Source organism: Salvelinus alpinus, chromosome 1, assembly GCF_045679555.1.
Source record: "Salvelinus alpinus chromosome 1, SLU_Salpinus.1, whole genome shotgun sequence".
Classification (NCBI taxonomy): Eukaryota; Metazoa; Chordata; class Actinopteri; order Salmoniformes; family Salmonidae; genus Salvelinus; species Salvelinus alpinus.
Window position 1 is genome coordinate 5,261,416 of NC_092086.1, and position 23,389 is coordinate 5,284,804.

The 23,389-nt window shown below is 46.6% G+C and overlaps 1 protein-coding gene across 2 annotated transcripts in view; it reads right to left on the minus strand.

Annotated features, from left to right (window-relative positions):
* Nucleotides 1-23,389, minus strand: part of clec16a (C-type lectin domain containing 16A) — a 134,771-nt gene that overhangs the window by 36,799 nt on the left and 74,583 nt on the right. For both annotated transcript variants that reach the window (XM_071390981.1, XM_071390980.1), the window contains exons 12-14: nt 15,419-15,519; nt 8,714-8,833; nt 8,441-8,574 (exon numbers count right to left, since the gene is read on the minus strand). In XM_071390981.1, coding sequence (XP_071247082.1) covers nt 8,441-8,574; nt 8,714-8,833; nt 15,419-15,519 — 355 coding nt within the window. The remainder of the gene's footprint in view (nt 1-8,440; nt 8,575-8,713; nt 8,834-15,418; nt 15,520-23,389) is intronic.

Consider the following 23,389-nt stretch of genomic DNA (forward strand, 5'->3'; position numbering starts at 1 on the left):
CAACACATCACACCTACTGAACACACTCCTCAACACACATCACAGTTACTGAACACACTCCTCAACACACATCACAGATACTGAACACACTCCTCAACACACATCACAGTTACTGAACACACTCAACAACACATCACACCTACTGAACACACATCACACCTACTGAACACACTCCTCAACAACACATCACAGTTACTGAACACACTCCTCAACACATCACAGTTACTGAACACACATCACACCTACTGAACACACTCCTCAACACACATCACAATTACTGAACACACTCCTCAACACATCACACCTACTGAACACACTCCTCAACACACATCACAGTTACTGAACACACTCCTCAACACACATCACACCTACTGAACACACTCCTCAACACACATCACAGTTACTGAACACACTCCTCAACACACATCACAGTTACTGAACACACTCCTCAACACATCACACCTACTGAACACACTCCTCAACACACATCACAGTTACTGAACACACTCCTCAACACACATCACAGTTACTGAACACACTCCTCAACACACATCACACCTACTGAACACACTCCTCAACACACATCACAGTTACTGAACACACTCCTCAACACACATCACAGTTACTGAACACACTCCTCAACACATCACACCTACTGAACACACTCCTCAACACATCACACCTACTGAACACACTCCTCAACACACATCACAGTTACTGAACACACTCCTCAACACACATCACAGTTACTGAACACACTCCTCAACACACATCACACCTACTGAACACACTCCTCAACACACATCACAGTTACTGAACACACTCCTCAACACACATCACAGCTACTGAACACACTCCTCAACACACATCACAGTTACTGAACACACTCCTCAACACACATCACAGTTACTGAACACACTCCTCAACACATCACACCTACTGAACACACTCCTCAACACATCACACCTACTGAACACACTCCTCAACACACATCACAGTTACTGAACACACTCCTCAACACACATCACAGTTACTGAACACACTCCTCAACACACATCACACCTACTGAACACACTCCTCAACAACACATCACAGTTACTGAACACACTCCTCAACACATATCACAGTTACTGAACACACTCCTCAACACACATCACAGTTACTGAACACACTCCTCAACACACATCACACCTACTGAACACACTCCTCAACACATATCACAGTTACTGAACACACTCCTCAACAACACATCACACCTACTGAACAGACTCCTCAACACATATCACAGTTACTGAACACACTCCTCAACACACATAACAGTTACTGAACACACTCCTCAACACACATCACACCTACTGAACACACTCCTCAACACATCACAGTTACTGAACACTCCTCAACACACATAACAGTTACTGAACACACTCCTCAACACACATCACAGTTACTGAACACACTCCTCAACACACATAACAGTTACTGAACACACTCCTCAACACACATAACAGTTACTGAACACACTCCTCAACACACATCACACCTACTGAACACACTCCTCATTACACATCACACCTACTGAACACACTCCTCAACACATCACAGTTACTGAACACACTCCTCAACACACATCACAGTTACTGAACACACTCCTCAACACACATCACAGTTACTGAACACACTCCTCAACACACATCACACCTACTGAACACACTCCTCATTACACATCACACCTACTGAACACACTCCTCAACACATCACAGTTACTGAACACTCCTCAACACACATCACAGTTACTGAACACACTCCTCAACACACATCACACCTACTGAACACACTCCTCAACACACATCACAGTTACTGAACACACTCAACAACACATCACAGTTACTGAACACACTCCTCAACACACATCACAGTTACTGAACACACTCAACACACATCACAGCTACTGAACACACTCCTCAACACACATCACAGTTACTGAACACACTCCTCAACACACATCACACCTACTGAACACACTCCTCAACACACATCACAGTTACTGAACACACTCCTCAACACACATCACACCTACTGAACACACTCCTCAACACACATCACAGTTACTGAACACACTCCTCAACACACATCACAGTTACTGAACACACTCCTCAACACACATCACAGTTACTGAACACACTCCTCAACACACATCACAGTTACTGAACACACTCCTCAACACACATCACACCTACTGAACACACTCCTCAACACACATCACAGTTACTGAACACACTCCTCAACACACATCACAGTTACTGAACACACTCCTCAACACACATCACAGTTACTGAACACTACTCCTCAACACACATCACACCTACTGAACACACTCCTCAACACACATCACACCTACTGAACACACTCCTCAACACACATCACAGTTACTGAACACACTCCTCAACACACATCACAGTTACTGAACACACTCCTCAACACACATCAGTTACTGAACACACTCCTCAACACACATCACAGTTACTGAACACACTCCTCAACACATCACACCTACTGAACACACTCCTCAACACACATCACAGTTACTGAACACACTCCTCAACACACATCACAGTTACTGAACACACATAACACCTACTGAACACACTCCTCAACACACATCACACCTACTGAACACACTCCTCAACACACATCACAGCTACTGAACACACTCCTCAACAACACATCACACCTACTGGACACACTCCTCAACACACATCGCAGTTACTGAACACACTCCTCAACACATTACACCTACTGAACACACTCCTCAACACACATCACACCTACTGAACACACTCCTCAACACATTACACCTACTGAACACACTCCTCAACACACATCACACCTACTGAACACACTCCTCAACAACACATCACAGTTACTGAACACACTCCTCAACACACATCGCAGTTACTGAACACACTCCTCAACACACATCACAGTTACTGGACACACTCAACACACATCACAGATACTGAACACACTCCTCAACACACATCACAGTTACTGAACACACTCCTCAACACACATCACACCTACTGGACACACTCCTCAACACACATCACAGTTACTGAACACACATCACAGTTACTGAACACACTCCTCAACACACATCACAGTTACTGAACACACTCCTCAACACACATCACAGCTACTGAACACACTCCTCAACACACATCACAGCTACTGAACACACTCCTCAACACACATCACAGTTACTGAACACACTCCTCAACACACATCACAGTTACTGAACACACTCCTCAACACACATCACACCTACTGAACACACTCCTCAACACACATCACAGTTACTGAACACACTCCTCAACACACATCACAGTTACTGAACACACTCCTCAACACACATCACAATTACTGAACACACTCCTCAACACATCACACCTACTGAACACACTCCTCAACACACATCACAGTTACTGAACACACATCACACCTACTGAACACACTCCTCAACACACATCACAGATACTGAACACACTCCTCAACACACATCACACCTACTGAACACACTCCTCAACACACATCACAGTTACTGAACACACTCCTCAACACACATCACAGATACTGAACACACTCCTCAACACACATCACACCTACTGAACACACTCCTCAACACACATCACAGTTACTGAACACACTCCTCAACACACATCACAGTTACTGAACACACTCCTCAACACACATCACAGTTACTGAACACACTCCTCAACACACATCACAGTTACTGAACACACTCCTCAACACACATCACACCTACTGAACACACTCCTCAACACACATCACAGCTACTGAACACACTCCTCAACAACACATCACACCTACTGGACACACTCCTCAACACACATCGCAGTTACTGAACACACTCCTCAACACATTACACCTACTGAACACACTCCTCAACACACATCACACCTACTGAATACACTCCTCAACACATTACACCTACTGAACACACTCCTCAACACACATCACACCTACTGAACACACTCCTCAACAACACATCACAGTTACTGAACACACTCCTCAACACACATCGCAGTTACTGAACACACTCCTCAACACACATCACAGTTACTGGACACACTCAACACATATCACAGATACTGAACACACTCCTCAACACACATCACAGTTACTGAACACACTCCTCAACACACATCACACCTACTGGACACACTCCTCAACACACATCACAGTTACTGAACACACTCCTCAACACACATCACACCTACTGAACACACTCCTCAACACACATCACAGCTACTGAACACACTCCTCAACACACATCACAGTTACTGAACACACATCACAGTTACTGAACACACTCCTCAACACACATCACACCTACTGAACACACTCCTCAACACACATCACAGTTACTGAACACACTCCTCAACACACATCACAGTTACTGAACACACTCCTCAACACACATCACAATTACTGAACACACTCCTCAACACATCACACCTACTGAACACACTCCTCAACACACATCACAGTTACTGAACACACTCCTCAACACACATCACAGTTACTGAACACACATCACACCTACTGAACACACTCCTCAACACACATCACAGATACTGAACACACTCCTCAACACACATCACACCTACTGAACACACTCCTCAACACACATCACTGTTACTGAACACACTCCTCAACACACATCACAGATACTGAACACACTCAACACACATCACACCTACTGAACACACTCCTCAACACACATCACAGTTACTGAACACACTCCTCAACACACATCACAGTTACTGAACACACTCCTCAACACACATCACAGTTACTGAACACACTCCTCAACACACATCACACCTACTGAACACACTCCTCAACACACATCACAGTTACTGAACACACTCCTCAACACACATCACAGTTACTGAACACACTCCTCAACACACATCACAGCTACTGAACACACTCCTCAACACACATCACAGTTACTGAACACACTCCTCAACACACATCACAGTTACTGAACACACTCCTCAACACATCAGTTACTGAACACACTCCTCAACACACATCACACCTACTGAACACACTCCTCAACACACATCACAGTTACTGAACACACTCCTCAACACACATCACACCTACTGAACACACTCCTCAACACACATCACAGTTACTGAACACACTCCTCAACACACATCACACCTACTGAACACACTCCTCAACACACATCACAGTTACTGAACACACTCCTCAACACACATCACAGCTACTGAACACACTCCTCAACACACATCACACCTACTGAACACACTCCTCAACACACATCACACCTACTGAACACACTCCTCAACACACATCACAGTTACTGAACACACTCCTCAACACACATCACAGTTACTGAACACACTCCTCAACACACATCACAGCTACTGAACACACTCCTCAACACACATCACACCTACTGAACACACTCCTCAACACACATCACACCTACTGAACACACTCCTCAACACACATCACAGCTACTGAACACACTCCTCAACACACATCACAGCTACTGAACACACTCCTCAACACACATCACACCTACTGAACACACTCCTCAACACACATCACAGTTACTGAACACACATCACACCTACATGGCATACGGTGGGGGGCGTCAGGGGGGGCGGGGGCACATGGCATACGGTGGGGGCGTCAGGGGGGGCGGGGGCACATGGCATACGGTGGGGGGCGTCAGGGGGGGCGGGGGCACATGGCATACGGTGGGGGGCGTCAGGGGGGGCGGGGGCACATGGCATATGGTGGGGGGCGTCAGGGGGGGCGGGGGCACATGGCATATGGTGGGGGGCGTCAGGGGGGGCGGGGGCACATGGCATACGGTGGGGGCGTCAGGGGGGGCGGGGGCACATGGCATACGGTGGGGGCGTCAGGGAGGGGGGGCGTCGGGGGGGGGGCGGGGGCACATGGCATACGGTGGGGGGCGTCAGGGGGGGGCACATGGCATACGGTGGGGGCGTCAGGGGGGGCGGGGGCACATGGCATACGGTGGGGGGCGTCAGGGGGGGCGGGGGCACATGGCATACGGTGGGGGGCGTCAGGGGGGGCGGGGGCACATGGCATATGGTGGGGGGCGTCAGGGGGGGCGGGGGCACATGGCATACGGTGGGGGGCGTCAGGGGGGGCGGGGGCACATGGCATATGGTGGGGGGCGTCAGGGGGGGCGGGGGCACATGGCATACGGTGGGGGCGTCAGGGGGGGCGGGGGCACATGGCATATGGTGGGGGGCGTCAGGGGGGGCGGGGGCACATGGCATACGGTGGGGGCGTCAGGGGGGGCGGGGGCACATGGCATACGGTGGGGGCGTCAGGGGGGGCGGGGGCACATGGCATACGGTGGGGGCGTCAGGGAGGGGGGGCGTCGGGGGGGGGCGGGGGCACATGGCATACGGTGGGGGGCGTCAGGGGGGGGGCACATGGCATACGGTGGGGGCGTCAGGGGGGGCGGGGGCACATGGCATACGGTGGGGGGCGTCAGGGGGGGCGGGGGCACATGGCATACGGTGGGGGGCGTCAGGGGGGGCGGGGGCACATGGCATATGGTGGGGGGCGTCAGGGGGGGCGGGGGCACATGGCATACGGTGGGGGGCGTCAGGGGGGGCGGGGGCACATGGCATATGGTGGGGGGCGTCAGGGGGGGCGGGGGCACATGGCATATGGTGGGGGGCGTCAGGGGGGGCGGGGGCACATGGCATACGGTGGGGGCGTCAGGGGGGGCGGGGGCACATGGCATACGGTGGGGGCGTCAGGGAGGGGGGGCGTTGAGGGGGGGGGCACATGGCATACGGTGGGGGCGTCAGGCGGGGCAAGGGGGCAAATGGCAATCGGTGGGGGGCGTCAGGGGGGGCGGGGGCACATGGCATATGGTGGGGGGCGTCAGGGGGGGCGGGGGCACATGGCATACGGTGGGGGGCGTCAGGGGGGGCGGGGGCACATGGCATACGGTGGGGGCGTCAGGGGCACATGGCATACGTTGGGGGCGTCAGGGAGGGGGGGCGTCGGGGGGGGGGGGGGGGGGGGCACATGGCTTAGGGTTTACATCGTTTTGATGCTCATCAAACCATTTAGTGACCAGTCGTTTTCCCTGTGGATGCGGGGGGGGGGGGGGGCATAGTCATGACAGCCAAAATAATGTCCTGCCCAGTGAATGTTTAGACATGACCCAAAGCATGATGGGATGTTAATTTCTTAATTACAACCTCATGTGTGGAAGCGGCTGCTTTCAATAAACTTTGTAGTCGCCATTTACTCAAGTGTTTCCATTATTTGGGCAGTTACCATTTACTCAAGTGTTTCCATTATTTTGGCAGTTACCTGTATCTCAGAAGTAACAGAGACCCCCCCCCCCCACAGATGTTTTTCCATTCAGGGGGTTAAAACATTCCCTTCATTGGTTAAATACTAGTAATAATGAGCCAGAGACATTAGACGCCATCAGCGTAGAAGCAGGAAGCAGAGAAGACTGACCATGAGTGATGCTATGGGACACTATATCTCAGTAGATAAATGAGCAAGCCATTGGATGTTGTTACTCAGAGGGGTTATGAATAATCATTCCTGGTTAAAAAGGTTGCTATTTCGATTAAAAACAAACAGCCTATTTTGAGATAGAACCAGAGATTCCATTGTGGTGCAAGAAAAGGAAAATACTGGAATTAAATTACTCATTTAACAAGAAGAGGAAGAGGAGGGGGGAAGGGTGAGTGATACAAAGAAAACAACGTCATACAGAGAAAGAGAGGATCTGGGGACCGGAGAGGAGGGCTGGGGACCAGAGAGGAGGGCTGGGGACCAGAGAGGAGGACTGGGGACCAGAGAGGAGGACTGGGGACCAGAGAGGAGGACTGGGGACCAGAGAGGAGGACTGGGGACCAGAGAGGAGGACTGGGGACCAGAGAGGAGGACTGGGGACCAGAGAGGAGGACTGGGGACCAGAGAGGAGGACTGGGGACCAGAGAGGAGGACTGGGGACCAGAGAGGAGGACTGGGGACCAGAGAGGAGGACTGGGGACCAGAGAGGAGGACTGGGGACCAGAGAGGAGGACTGGGGACCAGAGAGGAGGACTGGGGGTCAGAGAGGAGGACTGGGGGTCAGAGAGGAGGACTGGGGGTCAGAGAGGAGGACTGGGGGTCAGAGAGGAGGACTGGGGGTCAGAGAGGAGGACTGGGGGTCAGAGAGGAGGACTGGGGGTCAGAGAGGAGGACTGGGGGTCAGAGAGGAGGACTGGGGGTCAGAGAGGAGGACTGGGGGTCAGAGAGGAGGACTGGGGGTCAGAGAGGAGGGCTGGGGGTCAGGACCAAAGGGGGTCAGGACTGACACACTCACCTCTAGACAGGCCAGGTGTACGTCTTTGATGATGCAGTGAGCAGGAGAGGAGGAAGAGGAGGAGGAGGAGGAGAGGACGGACCGTTTCAACAGCAGACAGCTCAGCTCCAGAGTAGCCAGACGTACCTTACCATCTACACACACACACACACACACACACACACGTTAGGTGGTTTGTGGGTGCGTGTGTGACAATGTGTGTGTGTGTGTGTGTGTGTGTGTGTGTGTGTGTGTGTGTGTGTGTGTGTGTGTGTGTGTGTGTGTGTGTGTTACCTGGTTGTGCGGCCACGTTTATCACCCGTATGAGTCTCTCCACCAACACCTGACTGTAACAGCTCCTCTCCTGGTCTGGGACGGGCAGCTGCAGCCTCTCCAACAACTCACGGTTGATACCTGGACAAACACATGCATTTAGAACGAGCTGTAGGGCCTATCTGTTAACGGAACATCTCTACAGAACATCACGATCCACTAATCTGTTAACGGAACATCTCTACAGAACATCACGATCCGCTAATCTGTTATCTGAACATCATGATCCACTAATCTGTTATCTGAACATCATGATCCACTAATCTGTTATCTGAACATCTCTACAGAACATCATGATCAGCTAATCTGTTAACGGAACATCACGATCCGCTAATCTGTTATCAGAACATCTCTACAGAACATCATGATCCACTAATCTGTTAACGGAACATCTCTACAGAACATCACGATCCACTAATCTGTTAACGGAACATCACGATCCGCTAATCTGTTATCAGAACATCTCTACAGAACATCATGATCCGCTAATCTGTTATCAGAACATCTCTACAGAACATCATGATCCACTAATCTGTTATCTGAACATCTCTACAGAACATCATGATCCACTAATCTGTTAACGGAACATCTCTACAGAACATCACGATCCGCTAATCTGTTAACGGAACATCTCTACAGAACATCACGATCCGCTAATCTGTTAACGGAACATCTCTACAGAACATCATGATCCACTAATCTGTTATCTGAACATCTCTACAGAACATCATGATCCACTAATCTGTTAACGGAACATCTCTACAGAACATCACGATCCGCTAATCTGTTAACGGAACATCTCTACAGAACATCACGATCAGCTAATCTGTTAACGGAACATCTCTACAGAACATCACGATCCGCTAATCTGTTAACGGAACATCTCTACAGAACATCACGATCCGCTAATCTGTTATCTGAACATCTCTACAGAACATCACGATCCGCTAATCTGTTAACGGAACAGCTCTACAGAACATCACGATCAGCTAATCTGTTAACGGAACATCTCTACAGAACATCACGATCCGCTAATCTGTTAACGGAACTGAACATCACGATCCGCTAATCTGTTATCTGAACATCTCTACAGAACATCATGATCCGCTAATCTGTTATCTGAACATCTCTACAGAACATCACGATCCGCTAATCTGTTAACGGAACATCTCTACAGAACATCACGATCCGCTAATCTGTTAACGGAACATCACGATCCGCTAATCTGTTAACGGAACATCTCTACAGAACATCACGATCCGCTAATCTGTTAACGGAACATCTCTACAGAACATCACGATCAGCTAATCTGTTAACGGAACATCTCTACAGAACATCACGATCCGCTAATCTGTTAACGGAACATCACGATCAGCTAATATGTTATCTGAACATCACGATCCGCTAATCTGTTATCTGAACATCATGATCCACTAATCTGTTATCTGAACATCATGATCCACTAATCTGTTATCTGAACATCTCTACAGAACATCATGATCCACTAATCTGTTATCTGAACATCTCTACAGAACATCACGATCCACTAATCTGTTATCTGAACATCACGATCCGCTAATCTGTTACCTGAACATCATGATCCGCTAATCTGTTATCTGAACATCACGATCCGCTAATCTGTTACCTGAACATCATGATCCACTAATCTGTTATCTGAACATCTCTACAGAACATCACGATCCGCTAATCTGTTATCTGAACATCATGATCCACTAATCTGTTATCTGAACATCTCTACAGAACATCACGATCCGCTAATCTGTTATCTGAACATCACGATCCGCTAATCTGTTATCTGAACATCATGATCCACTAATCTGTTATCTGAACATCTCTACAGAACATCATGATCCACTAATCTGTTACCTGAACATCATGATCCACTAATCTGTTATCTGAACATCTCTACAGAACATCATGATCCACTAATCTGTTATCTGAACATCACGATCCGCTAATCTGTTATCTGAACATCGCGATCCGCTAATCTGTTATCTGAACATCTCTACAGAACATCATGATCCACTAATCTGTTATCTGAACATCACGATCCGCTAATCTGTTATCTGAACATCGCGATCCGCTAATCTGTTATCTGAACATCTCTACAGAACATCATGATCCACTAATCTGTTATCTGAACATCATGATCCGCTAATCTGTTATCTGAACATCTCTACAGAACATCACGATCCGCTAATCTGTTATCTGAACATCATGATCCACTAATCTGTTATCTGAACATCATGATCCGCTAATCTGTTATCTGAACATCACGATCCGCTAATCTGTTATCTGAACATCATGATCCACTAATCTGTTATCTGAACATCTCTACAGAACATCATGATCCACTAATCTGTTACCTGAACATCATGATCCACTAATCTGTTATCTGAACATCATGATCCGCTAATCTGTTATCTGAACATCTCTACAGAACATCATGATCCACTAATCTGTTATCTGAACATCACGATCCGCTAATCTGTTACCTGAACATCATGATCCACTAATCTGTTATCTGAACATCTCTACAGAACATCACGATCCGCTAATCTGTTATCTGAACATCATGATCCACTAATCTGTTATCTGAACATCTCTACAGAACATCACGATCCGCTAATCTGTTATCTGAACATCATGATCCGCTAATCTGTTATCTGAACATCATGATCCACTAATCTGTTATCTGAACATCTCTACAGAACATCATGATCCACTAATCTGTTACCTGAACATCATGATCCACTAATCTGTTATCTGAACATCTCTACAGAACATCATGATCCACTAATCTGTTATCTGAACATCACGATCCGCTAATCTGTTATCTGAACATCGCGATCCGCTAATCTGTTATCTGAACATCTCTACAGAACATCATGATCCACTAATCTGTTATCTGAACATCACGATCCGCTAATCTGTTATCTGAACATCGCGATCCGCTAATCTGTTATCTGAACATCTCTACAGAACATCATGATCCACTAATCTGTTATCTGAACATCATGATCCGCTAATCTGTTATCTGAACATCTCTACAGAACATCACGATCCGCTAATCTGTTATCTGAACATCATGATCCACTAATCTGTTATCTGAACATCATGATCCGCTAATCTGTTATCTGAACATCACGATCCGCTAATCTGTTATCTGAACATCATGATCCACTAATCTGTTATCTGAACATCTCTACAGAACATCATGATCCACTAATCTGTTACCTGAACATCATGATCCACTAATCTGTTATCTGAACATCATGATCCGCTAATCTGTTATCTGAACATCTCTACAGAACATCATGATCCACTAATCTGTTATCTGAACATCACGATCCGCTAATCTGTTATCTGAACATCGCGATCCGCTAATCTGTTATCTGAACATCTCTACAGAACATCATGATCCACTAATCTGTTATCTGAACATCATGATCCGCTAATCTGTTATCTGAACATCTCTACAGAACATCACGATCCGCTAATCTGTTATCTGAACATCATGATCCACTAATCTGTTATCTGAACATCTCTACAGAACATCACGATCCGCTAATCTGTTATCTGAACATCATGATCCACTAATCTGTTATCTGAACATCATGATCCACTAATCTGTTATCTGAACATCTCTACAGAACATCATGATCCACTAATCTGTTATCTGAACATCACGATCCACTAATCTGTTATCTGAACATCTCTACAGAACATCATGATCCACTAATCTGTTATCTGAACATCTCTACAGAACATCATGACCCACTAATCTGTTATCTGAACATCATGATCCACTAATCTGTTATCTGAACATCTCTACAGAACATCATGATCCACTAATCTGTTATCTGAACATCACGATCCGCTAATCTGTTATCTGAACATCGCTACAGAACATCATGATCCACTAATCTGTTATCTGAACATCGCGATCCGCTAATCTGTTATCTGAACATCTCTACAGAACATCATGATCCACTAATCTGTTATCTGAACATCACGATCCACTAATCTGTTATCTGAACATCTCTACAGAACATCATGATCCACTAATCTGTTATCTGAACATCTCTACAGAACATCATGATCACCTAAGCTAACCTACCGGAGCTAACCTACCATGGCTAACCTACCAGAGCTAACCTACCGGAGCTAACCTACCGGGGCTAACCTACCGGGGCTAACCTACCATGGCTAACCTACCAGAGCTAACCTACCAGAGCTAACCTACCGGGGCTAACCTACCGGGGCTAACCTACCGGGGCTAACCTACCGGGGCTAACCTACCGGGGCTAACCTACCTGGGCTAACCTACCTGGGCTAACCTACCTGGGCTAACCTACCTGAGCTAACCTACCGGAGCTAACCTACCATAGCTAACCTACCGGAGCTAACTAACCTACCGGAGCTAACTAACCTACCGGAGCTAACTAACCTACCGGAGCTAACTAACCTACCGGAGCAAACCTACCGGAGCTAATCTACCGGAGCTAACCTACCGAGCTAGCTAGCTAACCTACCGGAGCTAGCTAACCTACCGGAGCTAGCTAACCTACCGGAGCTAGCTAATCTACCGGAGCTAATCTACCGGAGCTAACCTACCGGCGCTAACCTAACGGAGCTAACTAACCTACCGGGGCTAACCTACCGGAGCTAACCTACCGGGGCTAACCTACCGGAGCTAACCTACCGGGGCTAACCTACCGGGGCTAACCTAACTGAGCTAACCTACCGGAGCTAACCTACCGGAGCTAACCTACCTCAGCTAACCTACCGGAGCTAACTAACCTACCGGAGCTAACTAACCTACCGGAGCTAACCTACCGGAGCTAGCTAACCTACCGGAGCTAGCTAACCTACCGGAGCTAGCTAACCTACCGGAGCTAGCTAACCTACCGGAGCTAGCTAACCTACCGGAGCTAGCTAACCTACCGGAGCTAACCTACCGGCGCTAACCTACCGGAGCTAACTAATCTACCGGGGCTAACCTACCGGAGCTAACCTACCATGGCTAACCTACCGGAGCTAACCTACCATGGCTAACCTACCATAGCTAACCTACCGGAGCTAACCTACCGGGGCTAACCTACCTGAGCTAACCTACCGGAGCTAACCTACCGGAGCTAACCTACTACCGGCGCTAAACTACCGGAGCTAACTAACCTACCTGGGCTAACCTACCATAGCTAACCTACCGGAGCTAACCTACCGGAGCTAACCTACCGGAGCTAACCTACTGGCTCTAATCTACCATAGCTAACCTACCAAAGCTAACCTACCATAGCTAACCTACCATAGCTAACCTACCATAGCTAAGCTACCGGAGCTAACCTACCAGGGCTAACCTACCAGGGCTAACCTACTGGCTCTAACCTACCAGGGCTAACCTACTGGCTCTAACCTACTGGCTCTGACCTACTGGCTCTAACCTACTGGCTCTAACCTACTGGCTCTAACCTACTGGCCCTAACCTACTGGCTCTAACCTACTGGCTCTAACCTACTGGCTCTAACCTACTGGCTCTAACCTACTGGCTCTAACCTACCGGCTCTAACCTACTGGCTCTAACCTACCAGGGCTAACCTACTGGCTCTAACCTACTGACTCTAACCTACTGGCTCTAACCTACCATAGCTAACCTACTGGCTCTAACCTACTGGCTCTAACCTACTGGCTCTAACCTACTGGCTCTAACCTACTGGCTCTAACCTACTGGCTCTGACCTACTGGCTCTAACCTACTGGCTCTGACCTACTGGCTCTAACCTACTGGCTCTAACCTACTGGCTCTAACCTACTGGCCCTAACCTACTGGCTCTAACCTACTGGCTCTAACCTACTGGCTCTAACCTACTGGCTCTAACCTACTGGCTCTAACCTACTGGCTCTAACCTACCAGGGCTAACCTACTGGCTCTAACCTACTGACTCTAACCTACTGGCTCTAACCTACTGGCTCTAACCTACTGGCTCTAACCTACCATAGCTAACCTACTGGCTCTAACCTACTGGCTCTAACCTACTGGCTCTAACCTACTGGCTCTAACCTACTGGCTCTAACCTACCGGCTCTAACCTACTGGCTCTAACCTACCATAGCTAACCTACTGGCTCTAACCTACTGACTCTAACCTACTGGCTCTAACCTACTGGCTCTAACCTGCTGGATCTAACCTACTGGCTCTAACCTACTGGCTCTAACCTACCGGCTCTAACCTACTGGCTCTAACCTACCAGGGCTAACCTACCGGCTCTAACCTACCGGCTCTAACCTACTGGCTCTAACCTACCAGGGCTAACCTACCGGCTCTAACCTACCGGCTCTAACCTACCGGCTCTAACCTACCGGCTCTAACCTACTGGCTCTAACCTACTGGCTCTAACCTACTGGCTCTAACCTACCGGCTCTAACCTACCAGGGCTAACCTACTGGCTCTAACCTACTGGCTCTAACCTACCGGCTCTAACCTATCGGCTCTAACCTACCGACTCTAACCTACTGGCTCTAACCTACCTATTGTTGAACAGATGGTGTAGATGCCCTCTCACCTACCAGGTGGTGTAGATGCCCTCTAACCTACCAGATGGTGTAGATGCCCTCTAACCTACCAGGTGGTGTAGATGACCTCTCACCTTTGCTGTGTGACACGGCGTAGAGTAGACAGAGAACAAACAGAGCATGGTAATCGTCTTCACTACAATCTAGAGCGCTGTACACCATGTCTAGGAACGGTCTGGAGGAGAGAGAGAGAGGGAGAGAGAGAGAGAGAGAGACAGGAGAGACAGGAGAGAGAGAGAGAGACAGAGACAGAGAGAGAGAGAGAGAGAGAGAGAGAGACAGAGAGACAGACAGAGAGAGAGAGACAGGAGAGAGAGAGTGAGACAGAGAGACAGGAGAGAGAGAGTGAGACAGAGACAGGAGAGAGACAGGGAGAGGAGAGAGAGACAGGAGAGAGAGACAGAAAGAGGAGAGAGAGACAGAAAGAGGAGAGAGAGACAGGAGAGAGAGAGTGAGACAGAGACAGAGAGAGAGCCAGGGAGAGAGAGACAGGGAGAGAGAGAGAGACAGGGAGAGGAGAGAGAGACAGGAGAGAGAGAGAGAGAAAGAGGAGAGAGAGACAGGAGAGAGAGAAAGACAGAGAGAGAGAGACAGGAGAAAGATAGAGACAGAGAGAGAGAGACAGACAGAGGAAAGAGAGACAGGGAGAGACAGACAGACAGACAGACAGGAGAGAGACAGACAGACAGACAGGAGAGAGAGAGACAGAGAGAGACAGAGAGAGACAGAGAGAGACAGAGAGAGACAGAGAGAGAGACAGACAGAGGAAAGAGAGACAGGGAGAGACAGACAGACAGGAGAGAGAGAGAGAGAGAGAGAGAGAGAGAGAGAGAGAGAGAGAGAGAGAGAGAGACAGGAGAGACAGGAGAGAGAGAGAGAGAGAGAGAGGAGAGAGACAGGAGAGAGACAGGAGAGACAGAGAGAGAGAGTGAGAGAGAGAGAGAGTGAGAGCGAGAGAGAGAGGGGGATAATTATGCACACAGAAAACCAACTTCTTCCTTAGAAAACGAAATACTGTATTTTGAGCAGGACTTAGATGGAAAGCAATAATTCCAAGCAAATGGAGGTGAGTCAGTTGACAGTGAGGTTTCGTTCCACTGAATCAAAATACATCGGGAGACGAGCTCCTCCCAGTGAAGACCAGTCAAACCACAGAGTTGGGAAACGACCTGATCGGTCTTTCTCTTCAATGTCTGTGTGTCTCTGTGTGTCTCTCTGTGTGTGTGTGTGTCTCTGTGTGTGTGTGTGTCTCTGTGTGTGTGTGTCCATATATAATACAGGTGATTCCTTCCAGTGGAGACCAGTCAAACCACAGAGTTGTGAAACTAATTAAATGTGTCTTCCTCTTCAATTCGTATCTTATGACCACAGGAGAATGTATGGGCTTCAGTTGAACACACACACACACACACACACACACACACACACACACACACACACACATTACTCCTACGTCAACAAAGATGTCCTTGTTTGCAAATAGTTACATCTGAGACGTCATTAGGAATCTGAGCTTAGTACTTTCAAAAGTAGTCTTTCCACCCCAGACAGAATAGACCTACCTTTCCAACCCTCCCCCCGGACTAGATAAACAATACTAAACCCTCCCCTAGATAAACAATACTAAACCCTCCCCTGGACTAGATAAACAATACTAAACCCTCCCCTAGATAAACAATACTAAACCCTCCCCTGGACTAGATAAACAATACTAAACCCTCCCCTAGATAAACAATACTAAACCCTCCCCTAGATAAACAATACTAAACCCTCCCCTAGATAAACAATACTAAACCCTCCCCCTGGACTAGATAAACAATACTAAACCCTCCCCTGGACTAGATAAACAATACTAAACCCTCCCCCTGGACTAGATAAACAATACAAAACCCTCCCCCTGGACTAGATAAACAATACTAAACCCTCCCCTAGATAAACAATACTAAACCCTCCCCCTGGACTAGATAAACAATACAAAACCCTCCCCCTGGACTAGATAAACAATACTAAACCCTCCCCTAGATAAACAATACTAAACCCTCCCCCTGGACTAGATAAACAATACTAAACCCTCCCCCTGGACTAGATAAACAATACAAAACCCTCCCCTGGATAAACAATACGAAACCCTCCCCTGGACTAGATAAACAATACTAAACCCTCCCCTAGATAAACAATACTAAACCCTCCCCTAGATAAACAATACTAAACCCTCCCCTGGACTAGATAAACAATACTAAACCCTCCCCCTGGACTAGATAAACAATACAAAACCCTCCCCCTGGACTAGATAAACAATACTAAACCCTCCCCTGGATAAACAATACTAAACCCTCCCCCTGGACTAGATAAACAGTACTAAACCCTCCCCTAGATAAACAATACTAAACCCTCCCCCTGGACTATATAAACAATACTAAACCCTCCCCTGGATAAACAATACTACACCCTCCCCCTGGACTAGATAAACAATACAAAACCCTCCCCCTGGACTAGATAAACAATACTAAACCCTCCCCTGGATAAACAATACTAAACCCTCCCCCTGGACTAGATAAACAATACTAAACCCTCCCCCTGGACTAGATAAACAATACAAAACCCTCCCCTGGATAAACAATACTAAACCCTCCCCCTGAACTAGATAAACAATACTAAACCCTCCCCCTGGACTAGATAAACAATACTAAACCCTCCCCTGGACTAGATAAACAATACTAAACCCTCCCCTGGACTAGATAAACAATACTAAACCCTCCCCCTGGACTAGATAAACAATACAAAACCCTCCCCCTGGATAAACAATACTAAACCCTCCCCTGGACTAGATAAACAATACTAAACCCTCCCCCTGGACTAGATAAACAATACTAAACCCTCCCCTGGATAAACAATACTAAACCCTCCCCCTGGACTAGATAAACAATACTAAACCCTCCCCCTGGACTAGATAAACAATACTAAACCCTCCCCCTGGACTAGATAAACAATACTAAACCCTCCCCCTGGACTAGATAAACAATACTAAACCCTTCCCCTGGACTAGATAAACAATACAAAACCCTCCCCCTGGACTAGATAAACAATACTAAACCCTCCCCTAGATAAACAATACTAAACCCTCCCCCTGGACTAGATAAACAATACAAAACCCTCCCCCTGGACTAGATAAACAATACTAAACCCTCCCCTAGATAAACAATACTAAACCCTCCCCCTGGACTAGATAAACAATACAAAACCCTCCCCTGGACTAGATAAACAATACTAAACCCTCCCCTGGACTAGATAAACAATACTAAACCCTCCCCTGGACTAGATAAACAATACTAAACCCTCCCCCTGGACTAGATAAACAATACAAAACCCTCCCCCTGGACTAGATAAACAATACTAAACCCTCCCCTGGATAAACAATACTAAACCCTCCCCCTGGACTAGATAAACAATACTAAACCCTCCCCTAGATAAACAATACTAAACCCTCCCCCTGGACTATATAAACAATACTAAACCCTCCCCTGGATAAACAATACTACACCCTCCCCCTGGACTAGATAAACAATACTAAACCCTCCCCTGGATAAACAATACTAAACCCTCCACTGGACTAGATAAACAATACTAAACCCTCCCCTGGATAAACAATACTAAACCCTCCCCTGGATAAACAATACTAAACCCTCCCCTGGACTAGATAAACAATACTAAACCCTCCCCTGGACTAGATAAACAATACTAAACCCTCCCCTGGATAAACAATACTAAACCCTCCCCTGGACTAGATAAACAATACTAAACCCTCCCCTGGACTAGATAAACAATACTAAACCCTCCCCTGGACTAGATAAACAATACTAAACCCTCCCCCTGGACTAGATAAACAATACTAAACCCTCCCCTGGACTAGATAAACAATACAAAACCCTCCCCTGGATAAACAATACGAAACCCTCCCCTGGACTAGATAAACAATACTAAACCCTCCCCTGGACTAGATAAACAATACTAAACCCTCCCCTGGACTAGATAAACAATACTAAACCCTCCCCCTGGACTAGATAAACAATACAAAACCCTCCCCCTGGACTAGATAAACAATACTAAACCCTCCCCTGGATAAACAATACTAAACCCTCCCCCTGGACTAGATAAACAATACTAAACCCTCCCCTAGATAAACAATACTAAACCCTCCCCCTGGACTATATAAACAATACTAAACCCTCCCCTGGATAAACAATACTACACCCTCCCCCTGGACTAGATAAACAATACTAAACCCTCCCCTGGATAAACAATACTAAACCCTCCACTGGACTAGATAAACAATACTAAACCCTCCCCTGGATAAACAATACTAAACCCTCCCCTGGATAAACAATACTAAACCCTCCCCTGGACTAGATAAACAATACTAAACCCTCCCCTGGACTAGATAAACAATACTAAACCCTCCCCTGGATAAACAATACTAAACCCTCCCCTGGACTAGATAAACAATACTAAACCCTCCCCTGGACTAGATAAACAATACTAAACCCTCCCCTGGATAAACAATACTAAACCCTCCCCTGGACTAGATAAACAATACTAAACCCTCCCCTGGACTAGATAAACAATACTAAACCCTCCCCTAGATGAACAATACTAAACCCTCCCCTAGATGAACAATACTAAACCCTCCCCTAGATGAACAATACTAAACCCTCCCCTGGACTAGATAAACAATACTAAACCCTCCCCTAGATAAACAATACTAACCCCTCCCCTGGACTAGATAAACAATACTAAACCCTCCCCTAGATAAACAATACTAAACCCTCCCCTAGATAAACAATACTAAACCCTCCCCTAGATGAACAATACTAAACCCTCCCCTAGATAAACAATACTAACCCCTCCCCTGGACTAGATAAACAATACTAAACCCTCCCCTAGATAAACAATACTAAACCCTCCCCTAGATAAACAATACTAAACCCTCCCCTGGATAAACAATACTAAACCCTCCCCTGGACTAGATAAACAATACTAAACCCTCCCCTGGACTAGATAAACAATACTAAACCCTCCCCTAGATAAACAATACTAAACCCTCCCCTAGATAAACAATACTAAACCCTCCCCTGGATAAACAATACTAAACCCTCCCCTGGATAAACAATACTAAACCCTCCCCTGGATAAACAATACTAAACCCTCCCCTGGACTAGATAAACAATACTAAACCCTCCCCATGGATAAACAATCCTAAACCCTCCCCTAGATAAACAATACTAAACCCTCCCCCTGGATAAACAATACTAAACCCTCCCCTGGATAAACAATACTAAACCCTCCCCTGGACTAGATAAACAATACTAAACGCTCCCCTGGATAAACAATACTAAACCCTCCCCGGGATAAACAATACTAAACCCTCCCCTGGACTAGATAAACAATACTAAACCCTCCCCTGGATAAACAATACTAAACCCTCCCCTGGATAAACAATACTAAACCCTCCCCTGGACTAGATAAACAATACTAAACCCTCCCCTGGACTAGATAAACAATGCTAAACCCCCCCCTGGACTAGATAAACAATACTAAACCCTCCCCTGGACTAGATAAACAATACTAAACCCTCCCCTAGATAAACAATACTAAACCCTCCCCTGGACTAGATAAACAATACTAAACCCTCCCCTGGATAAACAATACTAAACCCTCCCCCTGGACTAGATAAACAATACTAAACCCTCCCCCTGGACTAGATAAACAATACTAAACCCTCCCCTGGAATAGGTAATCAATACTAAACCCTCCCCTGGATAAACAATACTAAACCCTCCCCTGGATAAACAATACTAAACCCTCCCCTGGATAAACAATACTAAACCCTCCTCTGGATAAACAATACTAAACCCTCCCCTAGATAAACAATACAAAACCCTCCCCTAGATAAACAATACTAAACCCTCCCCTGGAATAGGTAAACAATACTAAACCCTCCCCTGGATAAACAATACTAAACCCTCCCCTGGATAAACAATACTAAACCCTCCCCCGGGATAAACAATACTAAACCCTCCCCTGGATAAACAATACTAAACCCTCCCCTGGACTAGATAAACAATACTAAACGCTCCCCTGGATAAACAATACTAAACCCTCCCCTGGATAAACAATACTAAACCCTCCCCTGGACTAGATAAACAATACTAAACCCTCCCCTGGATAAACAATACTAAACCCTCCCCTGGATAAACAATACTAAACCCTCCCCTGGACTAGATAAACAATACTAAACCCTCCCCTGGACTAGATAAACAATGCTAACCCCCCCCCTGGACTAGATAAACAATACTAAACCCTCCCCTGGACTAGATAAACAATACTAAACCCTCCCCTAGATAAACAATACTAAACCCTCCCCTGGACTAGATAAACAATACTAAACCCTCCCCTGGATAAACAATACTAAACCCTCCCCCTGGACTAGATAAACAATACTAAACCCTCCCCCTGGACTAGATAAACAATACTAAACCCTCCCCTGGAATAGGTAAACAATACTAAACCCTCCCCTGGATAAACAATACTAAACCCTCCCCTGGATAAACAATACTAAACCCTCCCCTGGATAAACAATACTAAACCCTCCCCTGGATAAACAATACTAAACCCTCCCCTGGATAAACAATACTAAACCCTCCCCTGGATAAACAATACTAAACCCTCCCCTGGATAAACAATACTAAACCCTCCCCTGGACTAGACAAACAATACTAAACCCTCCCCTGGATAAACAATACTAAACCCTCCCCTGGACTAGACAAACAATACTAAACCCTCCCCTGGATAAACAATACGAAACCCTCCCCTGGATAAACAATACTAAACCCTCCCCTGAACTAGATAAACAATACTAAACCCTCCCCTGGATAAACAATACTAAACCCTCCCCTAGATAAACAATACTAAACCCTCCCCTAGATAAACAATACTAAACCCTCCCCTAGATAAACAATACTAAACCATCCCCTGGACTAGATAAACAATACTAAACCCTCCCCTGGATAAACAATACTAAACCCTCACCTGGATAAACAATACTAAACCCTCCCCTGGATAAACAATACTAAACCCTCCCCCTGGACTAGATTAACAATACTAAACCCTCCCCTGGATAAACAATACGAAACCCTCCCCTGGATAAACAATACTAAACCCTCCACTGGACTAGATAAACAATACTAAACCCTCCCCCTGGACTAGATAAACAATACTAAACCCTCCCCTGGATAAACAATACTTCACCCTCCCCCTGGACTAGATAAACAATACTAAACCCTCCCCTAGATAAACAATACTAAACCCTCCCCTAGATAAACAATACTAAACCCTCCCCTAGATAAACAATACTAAACCCTCCCCTAGATAAACAATACTAAACCATCCCCTGGACTAGATAAACAATACTAAACCCTCCCCTGGATAAACAATACTAAACCCTCCCCTGGATAAACAATACTAAACCCTCCACTGGACTAGATAAACAATACTAAACCCTCCCCTGGATAAACAATACGAAACCCTCCCCTGGATAAACAATACTAAACCCTCCACTGGACTAGATAAACAATACTAAACCCTCCCCTAGATAAACAATACTAAACCCTCCCCTGGACTAGATAAACAATACTAAACCCTCCCCCTGGACTAGATAAACAATACTAAACCCTCCCCTGGAATAGGTAAACAATACTAAACCCTCCCCTGGATAAACAATACTAAACCCTCCCCTGGATAAACAATACTAAACCCTCCCCTGGATAAACAATACTAAACCCTCCCCTGGATAAACAATACTAAACCCTCCCCTGGATAAACAATACTAAACCCTCCCCTGGATAAACAATACTAAACCCTCCCCTGGATAAACAATACTAAACCCTCCCCTGGACTAGACAAACAATACTAAACCCTCCCCTGGATAAACAATACTAAACCCTCCCCTGGACTAGACAAACAATACTAAACCCTCCCCTGGATAAACA